Here is an 18,502-nt window from a genome sequence, read left to right on the forward strand (position 1 = left end):
CACATTTTTAAAAACAAAAAAAGAAAAAAAAAGTTATATCGTCTTTTTGCATCAGCTTTAATTCGACGTGCAAGTTGCCAAAGTGGCGTCAAATCGAAAGATTTGCACCCAGCAAACGGTCTACCCAACGGGAGGCCCTAGTCACATGCCATTTATTTTTTATCAGCTTTAATGTTGAATTTCCCTTTTCGTGTGATGTTACAGTTGTTTTTACACCCTTAAGAACTTACTGGTCCCTTAGGAAAGTGTTTTGTGAGAACAATAACTTCACAACCGGGTATGATCGTATCTACGCTCATATATTAATCAGAAAGACGATAATGCAATTTCTTAATCAATAGCACGTTAGCTGTGACTGCCTCAAGCCATGCGAAACTGCAAGTAAAGACTATTCACATTTCATAATGCAATATCTTATGACAATGGTCAATCCATAACTCTTACGCCAATTGAGATTGATAAAACAGTAAATGAAATCTCAAATTCCAACTTTTCCATTGAATAACATCATCACTTTTATTCTATTACATCACAGGAGCTTGCTGAGCCACAATCCTGGCAACCATAGTCCAGTCAGGACAAAATCAGGGTCCGTTAAATATGGATAAGAGTAGCACAATCCACATTCCTATGTGGGCAAGGAAGCAGATAGCATTAAGCTTCCACATGCAGTTAGTCTTCAGGTGATGAATATGGGACAGCCAAGTCAGCTTTTTTATTGAAAAGAAGGCCCAGAAAATGGGACTTTGCTTCAATCTCTAGGTGCTGGGTATCTAAGTACAGTTTCAGGTCAGTATGGGCCATGGTATCATGGCAGAAATGTGTGATCTGCACTTTTGAAGGAGAGTATTAGAAGCCATGGGAAACAGCCCACATAGAGAGATGCCAGATGACATCAAGGAGCTGCTGGTGAGCAACATTTACTGAGTGGGAGCTGTACCAAATGCAAAAACTGTTAATTTAACAATACAGGGGTGACCAACAGTGAGGTCACTAGCCCACTGCTGGTGATAAGGCACCCAGCCAGAGCCCTGTGGGATGCAGTTCTCTTGGACCTGTGAGGAGCTGAGTGGAGCATCAACTCTACACTGGAACAACCATAAGGATAAGAAAATGCCGAATAGAAATTGACAGGGGGCCTCAAAAGCCCCAGTCATGGAGGGTCAGTAAAATGTGATGATATATATATATATATATATAAGGTGTTGACGTTTATAAAAAGCCTCAGATAGTCAGTTGTGGATTGTGATAGAGTGACAAAAGGCTCTGATATTCGAGAGCCCAGCATAATGTCCAGGCACCTATCATTTCTAGCAACTTACAGTGTACGTGGGTCAGGGTAATCGACCAGTAACTGTCGAGGGACACTGGGTTCTTGCCTAGCTGAAGGACTAGGACAACTGTGGTATTATGGCATTGTGAGGTGAAATCACCTGTTGGATGCCCTGAGATGTTACTTTTGGGGAACATTCACGTGTTGGATCATCTGATTGAGATTTGGTGCTATATTGTGGGACAAGGCAATGGCCTGAAGTAGTCCCTAGTCAGTGAAACATTTATTAAAGTGTTCTGCTTGGTGAGGAGTGAAACAATGTGTGTGTGTGTGTGGGGGGGGGGGGGGGGGAGGGGGGGGGGAGATCTTAGAAAATAGAAAGGTAGCCAGATAGGAAGAGGACACTGATGCTGTTGCAAAGTGGGTGACAAGGTGTCCCACGAGAACCAACAAATTGGTAAAAAGACCACCCGGTAGGACAAGACCAAGGAGCTTGGCCCACACCTGAGGTGAAGATGCATACATCCCCAGGGAGGAGACATTGTGCTCCCAGCATTCCTCCTTACTGCGTTTCATTAGTTAGTGAGTCTTAGCCCAGAGTCACATAAAAGTGATGAAGCTGGTCAGCAAAGAATGTAATTTGAATCACTGCTGGACTTGGCAACAATCCTGAACAGCTAATGTAAATGTCTTTGGTCTACCACAACACTGGCCAATGGTGTGAGGGACCTATAGGAAGGGGAACAGCAGTTACAGTGGTGTGGACAATCAGGTCTGAGATGCCTCACACAACCTCATTAATACAATCCAACAAAGGTGGCGACTGTAATAGCAGAGGCATACAAGGGCCAGTTGGCTCTGTTAAATGCCCGGTGTGGTAGTCAATCTGTCAGGCAGTGGTAAGGAAATCATAAAGGTGGTAGTGTAGTGACCAATGTAGTGAAACCCCAAGATTACAGGAAGTGAGCATAAGATTGGTAACTGAAAAGGTGCTATGTGCCATACTGAAGTAGGTACAAGAACCATCATTGAGGATGCAGAGATCATGGTCTGAGAGAAACAGGTCAATTAGAAGACTCCTACCAGACGATGTGGTACTCCCCCACAAAGTGTGGTGTGGGTTGAAATACCCAAGTAGGAAAAAAAAGGGGGGGATATTGTTGGATTAATGTAGTCAATTCAATGTAAGTGGTCTATCTGGAGGTAAGTAAACATTGCAAATATTAATCACCGAGGTCATTTGCACCAGCATCTCCAATGAGGTATGAAGGGGAATCAACTGACACCATCTGTATGAATCAAGGTACAGATCTCTCTAGATACTCTCTCAGGACCTGCACGGTTCAGACAGAATGCACGATACCCATGGAGAATTGGAGAATGATCATCAGTGAAGTGCATTAGTGGGAGAGCAATGCAAACTGCATAAGGAGAGGATATACAGAAGTGTGGTTCAGGCAGGTGACAGCAGTGCAAATGCACTGAATGATCATGTGACTGTTGACCAGGTTAGGCATGAAGGGGCCTGGATGACCATTCACACCACACTGCCTGTCAACAGTGGGGATGGAAATACAATCAAAAACATCGTCTCAGAATCCAACTACATGGGGGAATCTGGCACCTCCAAGAGCATCAGAGGAGGAGCCGCCGCCACCACATCCGACAACCTTTGTAGCCTTTGGTGGGCAAGGTTCATTCAAGGGGCTATCTGCATAGATTATGGGGACAGATGAAGAGGAGATGGCCCTGGGACCCACATGGCCAGGGCTGCTTCAGCCATTGTTTAGCATTGAGCCTCTGATCTAGAGCTTGCCAAGGAGACTGATCCTGAGATGGAGCCCTGTCACCAGTAAACACCAAAGAAGGAGATTGCTGCTCCAGCTGGGTGTGGGAAGTTCCCAAAAAAGATACTTTAGGTACCACAAGAGAGGAAGGTGGGTGGTGCGAGATTTTGAGGTATGATCATGATGTTAGTGTAATTGATAATCATATTCACAAGATAAAAGTGTTCAAATTTGTTCCATGCCTTACTATACAGCAGACAATCGATTGATTGTATTCCTTGATCTTCCTTTTTTTCTTAAAAACTGGACAAACCGGTGAACATGGAGGGTGGTGTTCCACATAGCTGTCACACCAAGGGTTATTTTTATTAGGGCTACCTTCATGGAGTGATTGTCCACAGCTGCCTCATTTTGGGACTACCCTGTAAGGAATGACATACACCCAAAGTGTAAACATCTGAAGCACCTCACTGGCGGTGTGACATACACTTTCGTATCACACCTGCATACCATAACTTTATCTGGGAGGACATTTCCTTTGAACGCACACATCTCATAAAATGTATGCCTCACCACTGGAGATTAGTCCAGAGCTCCTCATCTGTTTGGAAGGCAAAATCTCTGTGACAGATGATTCCTTGGACCATGTTCAAAGTTTTGTGTGGAGCAATGGTCAAGGTATATCACCTAGATGATCATATGCCCTAAGAGCTGCAGATTGGCCAGCAGATGAAGTTTTAATTAATAACAAACCATTTTGTATTTTTACCAAAGACTCAACTTCACCAAATTTATCTTCAATGTTTTTGACAAAAAATAATGGTTTCTTTGCAGTAAAAGTATCTACATCAAGTACTGGGTGAAGCATTTTGCACCCAGGTGTCTGGCTTGTCCCTCTTCCCAGAACATAGCCAGGGATGGAAACGTTGTGGGGTCTTATCTCTCTGCATTAAAATAATCTTTCCTATCTGGCAAGACTGTTGGGGGCCATGCAGCCACCAGTGGAAAAGTTAAATTCGCCTGCAACAGAGTAGCAAGCCAAACCCAACAAGGGGACCGTATAGTTAAGAACGAAAAGTTGTAGAATGCTGGAAGGGAAGAAAATGATTGTCGAAAATCACAAACCAGATCAAAGCACAATCAGAACCAAGAAGACCATCCAATGAAAAAGCGGAGGAAAAAAGAAAAGCAGAATAATAGACTTGCAGTACAGAAAAGGAAGTAGCATTTAAGGGCTGAGGCCCCATGGCGGCCAAGCACTTATTCGCAAAAGAAATGTGAGCCCCCTGGGGGGTTGCCACAGTAAACTACACGTTTTCAGAAAATTCTGATACGAGTTCTCATACAGCAAAGCTTGGTGTAATGTAAGGGCTGCTTGTAACTTATGCGGTGCATTTTCTACACTGCCTGTCACTTTCACACTCCCTCTTTGTTATAGTGCACCAGTGGGCCTCAGAGGTAGGTACATTCACTACCAGCAGGGCCAACTGAATTTTGATCATCAAACTGACTGGCGTGTTCTGCATGAGCAGCAACTACACCTGTAGAACCCACACAAGGCACAGGCAATGCAACCACAGGAACTGTACTGTGGTTGAGACAGACTTCCCATAGCAGACCCTTTTCATGGCTAAAGCCAAGTCACCAGGGACAGTCGCAGCGCAAAAGTCACGCCTTTAATCAATGTTTCCTTAATGTGGAAAATCATTCGTGTCTGAAAAATCTTTCTTGAAAGAAGAAAATCTTTCTCTGAAGCTATTTGTCTGATAGCACTCGCACCCACAAATGCTACAAATGTTGAGCTGCTTCTGCTGCCTGCATCCCTCTTTTAAAACCAAAGAGAACAATACGTCACAAATACTAGATTTTTTTCCACTTTAAATTATATTTTCTAATGTTTATTCAATTTTTGTAAGATTCAATATGCAAATTCGAATACGTAACTGCACAAAAAATACTAGAACTTCAAATAAGAAAATGACACTTGATAAAAATACTCGCAGCAACCTAGGCATCTTGTTTAACTGCACACTGTACATTCAGTTTATAGAACTATTTTGTTTGGAAAATCGGACTACAGTAACAAACAATTACATGCTAACAATGCTAGAGCAAAAATGTGACAAAGTGCGCCACACTGTGATCACACCAAGGTGCCCATCGGCAGGTGGCCACTGGTCGGGGCTACTGTGGTGTGAGGAAACACTCGAGCATAGACTATTCTGATCCTAATTAAGCTACAAGACCTTTCACAGCAGGTTTTAATATTTCTGGTTGATTAGAAAGTGAAGTAAATTATATATATGACCAATACTATTAACAGACAGCTGAAATGTCATAAAAAATAAAGGAATGAGTGGTATCTTTAACTCAGTAATTTGCATCTACAACACATGATGTAGACCACTAGCAAATATAGAACTTTACAGCTTGAGTGGAAGACACTACTTCCTCCAGGTTAGGTTAGACTTAGAATTCTGAGGTGTGGCCAGTTTTACTGGCATCTTACATGGACAACTTGGTCTTAGTCATTGTGCCGGCTGGCCAGTGCTCATATACTATGTCTAAGGCTGTACATTGGAACGGGAAATAATGACTAGAAACCTAAATGAATGTACACAGAAAAGGTTTGCAGTACATATCCTAAGGGGAAGAAATTTAGTGCCCTGGACCGAAACTTATGAGAAACGAAGACATTCGAGAGAGAGAGCAGGAGAAAGGATTTTAAGAAGCACCCCTCAGTTTTCCCATTAAATGCACTCACCCAAGAGTTCAGTATGGACATTTCATCGAGTATGGAGCAGCAATTGCACATCTATCATTATTAGTGTGTACAACAAATGCGCCAAATGATTTTGAGCCTAGGCTACAGCTCTTCCAATGGATTATGTTGTAATGTGTACACTGAGAAGGTAGTCACCATCATAAATTGTTACTGCAAGGTGTAAATAAATGTCAATAAAAAACTCAATGTCTGTTGCCAACCTTTAGTATGTTGTCTTTAAGTACTCGGGTTTTGGATCTGTATAATTTTCAACCTAAATGAATCGGTTAGAGATTTTTATTATTTTTATTTTATTTTACATTATTTTCTACTACAGTGAATTTCTCAGAATACCTTAATATAAATAATGAACTGTCCTTTACATGAAACAGTACCGTTAGGGTTCCTGAGCTGTGGAAAAGGGTGCATTCAGAAATCATAACTTTATTCTCCGCATGAGCGTTAAAATTTTTCTTAACAGTAAAAGAACATATAAAAAATATACAATCACTGTGAGTTTGTGCATCATATGGAACACTACCGTATTTTACGCACTATGGACTAGAAGATGAACCTTAATTTTTTTGAGTAAATGTTTACTGTTAAATTGCAAAGCCAGACTAAAAAAAATTCTTAGTTTATATGACTGAACTGACCTTTAAAATCCATGAAAATTGTCATCTGAACCACCACCACCACCACCACCACCACCACCACCACCACCACCACCACCCTCTTCGTATATAAAATGATCTTCACTCCCATTGAGAGTATTATTACACTGAACTTCTTGAAAGATTTAACAATAATTTCTCCTCTCGCTTTTCACCATGACTGTTTTATCCACTGATGCACTTGTTTGATTGTAAGCCATTTTAAAACTCCCTTTGCGTGAATTCATGTTGGGTTTCATCCACATCCATTTTTTCCATTTCTCTCTCTGATACACTTTAAATGGTTTATTTATAAAGACATCATGAGGTTGCAATCGTAAAGTAAGTCCTCCCAGAATAACAGTGAGTTTTCTCCTACGCAGAATTTTTCAAATGACCACTAAACTGATTAAGCACAAGAAGAGAACTCTTCTTCAATAAAGCATCTTTCCTACTATCCCACACCTTATTAATCCACAATTTCATACCAGCCTCATCCATCCAACTCTTGTCACGTACGTGAACAACATTAGCTGGTGGTATTTTAGAAGGTTTTGGGATCATTTTGTGCTTGAAAACAATCACTATATTGAGTACCATCAGCACAACATGAAAAGAGAACAGTGTAGTACATTTTTTCATGTCCACTTGCTTTTATAGTTACAGTTTTGGCACCTTTCACAGCAATAGTTCTGTTACTCAGCACGTCAAATGTCAGAGGAGTTTTGTCCATGTTCGCTATTTGGTTTAGTTTCGCACTGGTTTTCTTCTGATGTTGAATAATAGGGTGATGGAAATATAATATTTTCTCTTCATACTCTTGAGGCATTTTCCAAGATATTTTGGGTTTGGTTGCCATACCAAGTCCATGATGCTTCATAAACCTGTAGCTCCAACCAACTCCACCCTTGAAGTCCTAAGTTCCGCTGGAGAGCCAGCTTACAAGCGTGTATTTGAATCATTTTTGTATTAATTCCAATGCCATTTTGATGGTGTCCCTGAATCCATGTCAGTATGTCATCTTATAGTTTTGGCATTCAAGTTTGTCATTCTAGTTTTTGCATTCAATCATCTATTTTCACATTTAGTTTTCATTTTTTAAAATTCCTCTTTACTAGCTCGCGAATCACAAATCTGTTGGTAGAATGCCTAAATGCCACTCAGCCGCTCTGTTTCTATATTCTTCTGCTTGTGCTATTATCTTCACCTTTATAGCTTGCAGCATATGGATACTATACCTTTTTTTTTATTACAAAACTAGCAAAAATATTGTACTGTTACCAATAACGCAAATCACTTTGAATTTAACTTCACTGGCACCGTAGACTGCAATGACGTACCACAGGCTGTACAGGGTTCGTGATAGCAAGGTAGGAGGAAACAGTGTTAGAAAGTTTGTGAATCCCTGTAACTCATGTTCATCGCATCAGTGCACTGCTGATGACAGTTGAATCCAATGTTGCCAGATCGAGATGGCTTCCTCGTGCATTGAATGTATGGCTATTTTGAAAACTGTTGGGAATTTTTAATCAAACACTGGAAATTTTTATATTAACTTTGAGTATAAGACGTACCTGAATTTTGCAAGCAATGTCTGAAGAAAAAAAGTGTGCCTTATAGTGTGTAAAATACAGCAATTGTTACATTATATTACCAGGTAAGAATTTGCATTTTTCTTCAAATTCAATGAAGGTTATGTTACCTCACTATTCCCGGTTTCAACATCCTCAACAGTTGACTTCTGCACTCTAGAATCTTGTGAATTCATATGCATATTTTGTGAGACTGTTTCTGCTGTTCTTCGATGGAGCTGCTCTTCCTGTAACAATACCGTAAGTACAAATACCTTTCTATGGATCAGAAATTTAAATGCCACACAACACTTCTCTGTTGAACTGGTATCCAGCACATAATTTATTCTAGCTTTAGACAAATGAATGTGTTGTGAATTGCCTTGGGTTTCTCTGACACCTGAGGAACAGTAATCAATAGACAGCACACATAAACCACAGGTTACAAAAATATTAATTTGATATCTAATGAAAGCCAGGACTATTTAATCATTCATTGTTTCTTTTTCTACGGCTAGCATTACACTATCAAATTTCTTTGTGAAAGATACTGGACAAAGAAATTGGACAAAGATACTAGACAAAGAAATTGGACAAAGATACTAGACAAAGAAATTGGACAAAGATACTAGACAAAGAAATTGGACAAAGATACTAGACAAAGAAATTGGACAAAGATACTAGACAAAGAAATCGGACAAAGATACTAGACAAAGAAATCGGACAAAGATACTAGACAAAGAAATCGGACAAAGATACTAGACAAAGAAATCGGACAAAGATACTAGACAAAGAAATCGGACAAAGATACTAGACAAAAAAATTGGACAAAGAAATTTGATAGTGTAATACCGGTCTAAATGCAATGGTCCAACATGTACATTACATAAAAGTCTACAGATCAGCATCGTCCTTGTATTGCACAAAGTATTCAGTGAAATTATTGTCCATAAGATATGCACTAGATTGGATTTTAATCATGAAAATGAAAAATTTGACACTAAATGAAGACAGAGTTCCAAGTCACAAATGGAATTATAAGACATAACAGTGAGTAACAGTGTGTGGCTTAGCAGCTTAACTCCCCACTCAGTCATGGATTTTCATTCTCTCACTTATCACTTTTTTCACCTCCAGCAGTGATTTGTAAATGTGAAAAATACTAAGGAGCAACATGATTCGAGATCCACATTAAAATATATCTTTACATCTACATCCAAATCCACATCTACATGGATACTCTGCAAATCACACTTAAGTGCCAGGCAGAGGGTTCATCAAACCACCATCACAATAACACTCCATTATTCCAAGCTTTAACAGCATGTGGAAAAAAACGAACAGCTATGTGTTTCCATGCAAGCTCTGTTTCCCTTATTTTATTAAGACGGTTGTTTCTCCCTATGCAGGTTGCCATCAACAAAATATTTTCGTATTCGGAGGAGAAAGTTGGTATTGAAATTTCTTGAGAAGATTCAGCTGCAACAAAAGTGTCCATCCCAAATCCTGTATCATGTCACTGACACTCTCTCCCCGTTTCATGATAATACAAAATATGCTGCCCTGCTTTGAATGTTCTTGACATACTCCATTAATTCTATCTGGCAAGAAGTCCACAGCAGTACTCCAAAAGAAAATGGACAAGCATAATGTAGGCTCTCTCTTTAATAGATCTGTTACATTTTCCAAGTGTAATGCCAATAAAACGCTGTCCTTGGTTTCCCTTCCCCACAACATTTTCTATGGGTCCTTTCCGATTTAAATTGTTTGCAATTGTAATTTCTAGCTTTTTAGTTGAATTTACGGCCTTTGGATTATACTGATTTATTGCGTAACCAAAGTTTAACAGACTCCTTTTAGCACTCATGTGGGTGATCTCACATCTTTCAGTATTTGGGGTTGATTGTCAATTTTTGCACGATACAGGTATCTTTTCTAAATCATTTTGCAATTTGTTTTGATCTTCCGATGACTTTACAAGATGACAAATGACAGCATCATCTGCAAACAACTTAAGATGGCTGCTCAGATTGTCTCCTAAATCGTTTATATAGATACTGTTTATATAGATAAGGAACAGCAGATGGTCTACAATACTTCCTTGGGGAATGTCGAAAATCATTTTTGTTTTACTCAATGACTTTCCATCAACTACTATAAACTGTGACCTCTCCAACAGGAAATCAGAAATCCATTCACTTAAGTGAGACAATATTCCGTAAGCACGAAAGTTCACTACAAGTTGCTTCTGTATTACAGTGTCCAAAGCCTTTTGCAAATCTAGATATATGGAATCAATTAGAAATCCCTTGTCAATAATATTTAAAACTTTGCGTGAGTAAAGAGCTACTTGGGTTTCATAATAACGACATTTTCTAAATCCATGTTGACCGAGTGTCAATAGGCCATTCTCTTCGAGGTAATTCTTAATGTCTGAAACACAATATATGTTCCAAAATCCTGCTGCATATTGACATTAATGATATCGGCCTGTAATTTAGTGGATTACTCTACTACCTTTCTTGGATAGTGATGCGAGTTGTGGAAATTTACAGTCTTTGGGTACAGATCTTTTGTTGAGCAAGAGGTTGTATATGACGGTAAAGTATGGAGCTACTGCATCAGCTTACTCTGAAAGGAACCTCATTCGTACACAGTATGGGCCAGAAGACTTGTTTTTATTAAGTGATTTAAGTTGCTTCACTACTCTGCGGATATCTACTTCTAAGCTGTTCACGCTGCTAGCTGTTCTTGATTCAAATTCTGGAATATTTACTTCGTCTTTTTTGGTTTTCGTAACTCTACTTTGGCAGCACTGTCATCAATAGCATTTTCATCACTATAGCGTAAAGAAGGCATTGATTGCATCTTGCCGCTAAAATACTTTACATACAACCAGAATCTCTTTGGATTTTCTGCCAGTCTTCAAGACAATGTTTCATTGTGGAAACTATTATAAGCAACTCATATTGATGTCTGCACTAAATTGAGCTTCTGTAAAAGATTGTCAATCTTTGAGATTTGTGTTTAAATTTGCATTGCTTTTTTTGATGTTTCTGCAACAGTGTTCTGACCTGTTTTTTGTATTGAGGAGGATCAGCTCCATTTGTTAATTTATTTGGTATAAATCTCTCAATTGCTGTCGATATTATTTCTTTACATTCAAGCCACATCTGGTCTACATTTACATTGTTTATTTCGAAGGAGTGGAGATTGTCTCTCAGGGAAGCATACAATTGTATTTTTATCTGCTTTTAGTAGGTATATCTTTCCTTTATTTTTGGAGGACTTGAGGGTTATAATATTCAATCTCACTATGACAACCCTATGTTCACTAATCCCAGTATCCATTTTGGAGCTCAGGATAATTTGTTGCTTAGAGGCGAAGTGTGTTTTCACAGCTGTTTTCTATTTGCATAGGCTCCTGAAATGGCTGCTCAAAACAATTTTTACAAAATGCATTTAGCGCTATTTTGGATGAAGCTTTATGCCTACCTCCAGATTTAAACATGTATTTTCGCCAACACAATGAAGCTAAATTAAAGTCACCACCAACTATAATTGTGCGAGTCTGATACCTGTTTGAAATTAAACTCAAGATAACTTTGAACCTTTCAGCAATTATATCATCCAAGTTGGGAGCTCAGTAAAAGGGTTCAATTACTTTTTTATTCCAGTTGCCAAGAATGACCTCTACCCATACTAACTCACAGGGACGACTACAACTTCGTGAGAAGATAAACTACTTATAATGGCAACAAACTTCGCCAACTGTGTTTAGCCTATCATTTCGGAACACCGTTATGTTCTTCACAAAAATTTTGGCTGAACTTATCTCCAACTTTATGGTTCAAATGGCTCTGAGCACTATGGGACTCAACATCTTAGATCATAAGTATCCTAGAACGTAGAACTACTTAAACCTAACTAACCTAAGGACATCACACACACCCATGCCCGAGGCAGGATTCGAACCTGCGACCGTAGTAGTCCCACGGTTCCGGACTGCAGCGCCAGAACTGCACGGCCACTGCGGCCGGCTCTCCAACTTTATCCAGCTTTTAGTGCCTATAACGATTTGAGCATCAGTGCTTTCTATTAGTGCTTGGAGCTCTGGTACTTTCCCAACATAGCTGTGACAATTTACAACTATTATACGAATGGCTCCTGTATTTATGTTCTTCGAGTGTTTTGCCTGCACACTTTGAGACTTAAGCCCTTTTTGAGTTTTCCTAAGACCCTCTAACCTAAAAATCAGTCCAGTTGATACTATGCCCCCAGCTACCTGTGTAGCTGTCTCCTGCATGTAGTGAACTCCTGACCTATTCAGCAGAACCAGAAACTCATGCACCCTATGGCGCAAGTCGAGGAATCTGCAGCCTACACAGTCGCTGGGCGATCTGAGCCTCTGATTCAGACTCTCCACTCAGCTCTGTACCAGAGGTCCACCATCGGTCTTGTCGACTATGCTGGAAATGGTGAGCTCTGCTTTCACCTTGCAAGCAACACTGGCAGCCTTTACGACTTCTGTTAGCCACTCGAAACCAGAGCTAAGTATGTCATCCAAAAGGCAAGGGCACACCACCATCAAAAGGACTGTGCAAAATGAATCACCATGGCATTCATACTAGCCTTCAGGTTGAGGACATCTTTCAGCAATCAGCACGAATTACCACTCTGTCTATGGTTCATAGATTTTGAGGACAGGTTCTGATTAGATTTCTACAAAATCTATTTGTTCCAGCAACCCTTGAAAAACAAGGCATTACATCTGGACACTGCAGAATTTGTACATCAGTTCCACAGCTTCAATAAGACTTCTTCACCATTGAAAGGAGAGGTTCTGTAGCACCAAAACTATTCTCAGCATCCCTAGAGGAAGATCCCTAAACTGGGGAAATGGAGAAGGAATATACAGGGTGGAGAAAAACTTTGTCACAAAATTTTAACCCTCGATAGCTGATGCCAGTAGGAAACTACGGAAACTTGGTGCCACATGCTCTGATTGGCCATGGGATTGCCCTGTTGCTGTTTGTCAGTTGATGGGTAGCACTATGGTTGTTGGTTCACACATACAAATGTCCCTTGCCCCGTCACTGCCCCAACGTGATACGCCCACATGTCGAATAGGTCTTGCTGTTTGTCCCCACCTCATGTCAGAGGCATTTACAAGTAAGCTTTGCTTCGGAGCGCGCGCGCGCGCACACACACACCACCACCACCACCACCTGCAATTTAGTCATACAGTAAGCATGGTGGCACGGTATTCGTTTGAAGACCAATGATAAATGGTTTTTGTTTATAACCTAGCCGACAGTAACGCTCATGAAGCTCAACAGTTGTATGAGGAATAGTACCCAGCAAGACTCCAACCACACCTGCAAAAGTTTACAGCAATTCACCGGCGACTTGGGGAAACAGGCTTATTAGTGGGATATCATGGTGATGCTGGAAGACCTCAAAAATGACGGGATGACGCATTTGAAGAGACCGTTTTCAAGTGCTTCTAGGCAGCACCTACAACAAGTACTCGAGCAGTTGGACACAACATGGGGGTCATTTATTGATTAGTCTGGGAGGTTTTGAGGGATGATGGCCAGCATCTATTTAGTTTCCACCCTGTCCAAGACCTACATCCTACGGCTAACACAGGCTAAGGTTTTGACAATGGTTTCTGCGACAGGCTGCACGAGATCCAGACTTCCCTGTCATTAAGTTGTTTACTGACGTGTGCACCTTCTATCAGTATGGCCTTTACAACACTCGAAACATAAATTACTGGGCAATGGGGAAATCCTCACATCACGTATGTCCACGGACTCCAGGAATGATTTTTGCTCAACATCTGGGCAGGCATTGTTGGTGACCATCTGATTGGGCCAGTCCATCTACCTCCAACTTACCAGAGCAAATTACCTTCACTTTTTGTAAGAAACTCTACCCAGCCTGCTGGAAGATGTTCCCCTGACATACAGCAACACTTGTGGTTGCGGCATAATAGGACATCTGCAGCTAACAGCCGTGCTGTGCATGGATATTTAAATAAACTCTTCATTGGCTGGGTAATTGGTAGAGGTGCTCATAGGACGTGGCCCCGCTGATCACCATACCTCACGCTGTCGGACGTTTTCCTGTGGGGGTTCTTCCAGGTTCTAGTTCACCCACCTGGATGTGAACCACCTAGAAACGAACATGATTTAATGGATAACATTCAACATGCTGCCAGTCACATCAGGGCAACACCAGGAATCCTTGAAAGATTTTGGCAAAATGCCATTCGACATAACCAAGCTTGTGTCTTGTCAGAGGGTTGCCAGTTTGAGCACATGCTTTAAGTGAACAATGTTCTAGCTATAAAAAAGGCCCTTTTGAGGGCCGACACAGTTTGTAAAAGACTTTCTGTACATGAACTAACTTCTGTCAATGGATTTGCTCCCGTACGTCTTATCATGAAACTACAATGGATGTGTCGGGACCTCGGCAGATTTGCCTCCAGGCCCCCGAGTGGAAGAGTAGCATGCTACCAATGAGCATGCGGGCCGCCTTGGATACATCGCAATCTCTGCCAGGCAAAGCATTCATGGTAATGCGATGTCCAGACATCTGGTAACAGGGCAATCCTGTACCCAATTGGAGCACATGGTGCCAAGTTTTCGTAGTTTAAAAATTGTGTGTTGTCAACCTACACAACATAAGTAATTTTGGTTCCTACTGGCATCAGCTATCCAGGGTTAAATTTCATGACAATATTTTTCTCCCCCTGTATATTAAAGGAACACAAATGAACCACTTCGTTTACCTCTAGTGCTGACTAATTTCAACAATGAATGGAGAAACTGGATAGAGCAAGTTTAACAACAGTTCTGAAAAATCAATTAAAATAATAAATAAGCAACACATTGAAAAGAAAGCTGAACAAAATAACAACAAAGTTCTCAGAACCAGTTAAAGATTTTTTGTATTTGCTGCAGCTGGAGACTGACTGCAAGAGAAGTAAACAGAAAAGTAAAAATAATCAGCAGTACTTTCAGTAAAAATAAAAAATAAAATTACGTGTCTAAAACAGAAAGTTTACAATCAGTCTGTTTTAACAGTTTAGACCTATGGCAATTAGGCTTGGAGTCTGTGGTGCATGGACCAATGCAGTGCTTTGCTGGGTTTCAAGAGAGATGAAAGACAGAGATGACAACCTAAATGTGTTTAGAAGACAGAAATCATGAAAGAGCTACATGCATACAAATTAACTGGAGATGTATTGCACAGAAGGGTTTAGAGGAGGTGTTTTTTGAGCAATGAATGTCAAATGGCTAAAGATGCTGATCTAAATTACAGACTGTATGAGAGGTGTAAAGAGCCAACTCAACTGACAGTCAGGATTTTATTTAAGCTATTGACATTTAAGTTGACCCAAATAGTGAAAGCTGCCTTCCGAAATCAACAAAATTATGTATTGAGGGCAAAGACTGTAAGGGAAGTAACCATTAATTCTAGACCTTTTAACTTTTTCTTATGTATGAGCAACTTGTCCTCCTTTTGATGTGTCTTAACTTTAGATTCTTTGGTTTTTAAAATGTCATTAACAGCTCAAAAAGCTTAAAACTAATGACTGAAATAATTCATATTTTATCCACACAGTTATTTATCAATCTGTGACAACAACCACAATCAAACCTTACCACTAACAACAAACATATTTTTTTCAAAATTTTTATGAAAAAAGAAGTCGGCTGTGACAGTAGAACGCAAATGCTACTTTTGAAAGGAGCGTGACTTACACTGCTACATCTGCCTTTTAACACAGTCAATTCATTTACCTTGGTGTCCAAAATTAAAGCAACAAACCATTAATTTCCTGTCCGGTGTCTAATTCATGATATAATCGTACAAACTGTCAACAGATGTCTGTACAATAGTGCTCTACATGAAAGATGGCATTCCGGTCAACAGACAATCACGCCAATGACGATGTCAGGGCACACATCAAACAAGGTAGTGTTGCCGAATAGTCCTGCGCTCACAATCGCTGTGTACAGTCACAGACAATGCAATATGGCGCCGAGAAGACGCCTACCTAACATTCTGTGGTGGAGGGCCGTAGGAAGAATGGAAGCAGACCAGTCCCAAACTGATTTGGCACAATGGCTTAATGTGAATCTTCTGCTGACATGGTGACAATCTATAGAGGTCAAAACTGTATCCCGAAGACCAGGGCACGGCCGATCATGTATGACGTCAGAAAGAGAGGACCATTATTTGGTCGTAAGGGCACGACGGTACTGCCTTAGTACTGGATGGCAACTGGCTTTTGACTTCACAGCATCCACTGGATGTGTTGTATCGGGGCAAACAGTCTACAGAAGGCTTCAGCACAGTGGCCTTTATTGTCAGAGACCTGCTGTATGTGTGCCTCTGGCACTTCTTCACAGAAAGGAATGTCTACAGCGGCGTTATTAACATGCCACCTTGACAGTCAAACAGGGGGCCAATATTCTTATCACCCGAGTCCCAATTTGGTCTGGCGAGTGATTCTCGACAGATTCGCATTCAGGGGGGAAAGTGGAACACAATTCCAGCACCCAAACACTGTGGAGATAGGTCAATGTCTTGGAGGATCCCTAATGGTGTCAGCAGGGATTGTGTTGCCCAGACACCTCTTCAGGAAACAGTACAGATTAATTGCTGTCATGTATCATAACGAGACCTTGCGACCTCATGTGCCATTGTTATGAGGTGCTGTTGGCACAGACTTTGTACTCTACCTCATAGAGCAAGAGTGGTTCTGAAACAGAAAACATTGCACACACAGTGTGGCCAGCTTACTCTCCTGCTTTGAATCCTATAGAGCATGTCTGCTTGCATCAAGTCCGCATCCACCAATCACTCTCAAAGGCTTGCAAGCAGCTATGCAGGAAGAATGGGCATTATTGCCTCGGCACAAGATTGATGACATCACTCACAGCATACCCCATTGTTGTAAGGCCTGTGTTGCTGCCAAAGGTGGCTGCACTCCACACTGAGCACATTAACCAGTTGCTGGGATGTGTATGTAAATCCATTAAAAGTTGGAAAAAATGAAGTTTTTTGCCTAGCATTATGCATGTTGAAATTTGTTACATTCTGTATTTTTCACATTGTTTCTGCATTACCATCACCTGTTCATACTGTTTTGTGGCAAAATACAAGCAACCTTGCAAAATTTCTGTTTGTCGCTTTAATTTTTGAGACCAGCGTATATATTAAGCTCCATGGTGCTTAGTGAGACATAGGTACTCATAGGTACATAATAAACAATGTTGATTATAAAATTTATTAAAAAAGAATTAATACAAAAACTGAGAGAACATATGAATAAATAACACGTTACAGAGAAAACGTATCAACTATCTTCTACAGTATAGGAGTTTAATACAAGCAAAACTCTTGGATTTGAGTACTTGAAACTTATCACTCAAGTTTTTTCACTTCTGCTGGCAGCCTACTGAAAATGAAAACTGCTGACATGAATAATATATGTTGACATGGTATCAATTGAAAGTATAGAGGTTGATAAGTAAAGGAGGACTCTAGGGAGTAAATGATGTATTAAAGAATAAATGTGAAGCCTAAGATAGATTTAAATACTTCCCAGAAAATAATTATGTTACACATAGAAATGTATACTAGGGTAATGAACCGTGAGGCCCACTCAGAAAGGATGGGGGGGGGGGGGGGGGGTACCATGCATTCAGTAAGTATAAAGGACAGACATACTTACGTGGAGAAGGCTGATCTGTGGCCTAAGAAATAGGGATGTTTTATAAGGGGCATACCTACCAGAATGAAAAGAGGAAGTGCTCTCATAGGGTCAACCCACAAGCAAGGTACAGGTACTGATCCAAGGAGAAGGGGACAGTATCATGACAAAAGTCACAAATTTTGTAGTTATTATTCTGGAAAGTATAAATTCCATGAATGACTAGCATATTACGTTTTGTAGAAACAAATGAGTGTCAAAAGAACACTTATTTCACCCAGATTCCTATAAATATTTAAAATATTACATACTAGGTAAAAGGTAGTACAAAAAGATAAGAATGGAAAATAGATTACTCATGCATAATAAACACCTGAAGTTTTCAATTGAAAAAGAAAATACAGAAAGGAGAGAAAGTCCTCATGATTCCTAAATATTACAAAAGCTGACTAAAACTTTGAGTGAATGCTCATGTCTTAATGTTAAAGTAAAATAAGAAAAGAATAGAGAAACAATAAGAGAAAGACTGTTGTTGTAGAAAGGAGAGATACATATATAAACCTATGTAAAAAAAAAAAGTATATTAAGATATTAAATGTTATTATGAATGATATCACTTGCATAATGATTATGTATAAAATATTGTGTGTTCAATCTGAGATTCTGTATCCATTCAGCCTTCTACTATCTCGAGCACATGATATTCTAGACGAATGTGGTA

At 40.1% G+C, this 18,502-nt stretch overlaps 1 protein-coding gene across 2 annotated transcripts in view; it reads right to left on the minus strand.

Annotated features, from left to right (window-relative positions):
- Positions 1 to 18,502, minus strand: part of LOC126336906 (general vesicular transport factor p115) — a 204,152-nt gene that overhangs the window by 29,404 nt on the left and 156,246 nt on the right. For both annotated transcript variants that reach the window (XM_050001034.1, XM_050001033.1), the window contains exon 15: positions 8,180 to 8,296. In XM_050001034.1, coding sequence (XP_049856991.1) covers positions 8,180 to 8,296 — 117 coding nt within the window. The remainder of the gene's footprint in view (positions 1 to 8,179; positions 8,297 to 18,502) is intronic.

The sequence above is a fragment of the Schistocerca gregaria genome, chromosome 2 (genome assembly GCF_023897955.1).
Source record: "Schistocerca gregaria isolate iqSchGreg1 chromosome 2, iqSchGreg1.2, whole genome shotgun sequence".
NCBI lineage: Eukaryota > Metazoa > Arthropoda > Insecta > Orthoptera > Acrididae > Schistocerca > Schistocerca gregaria.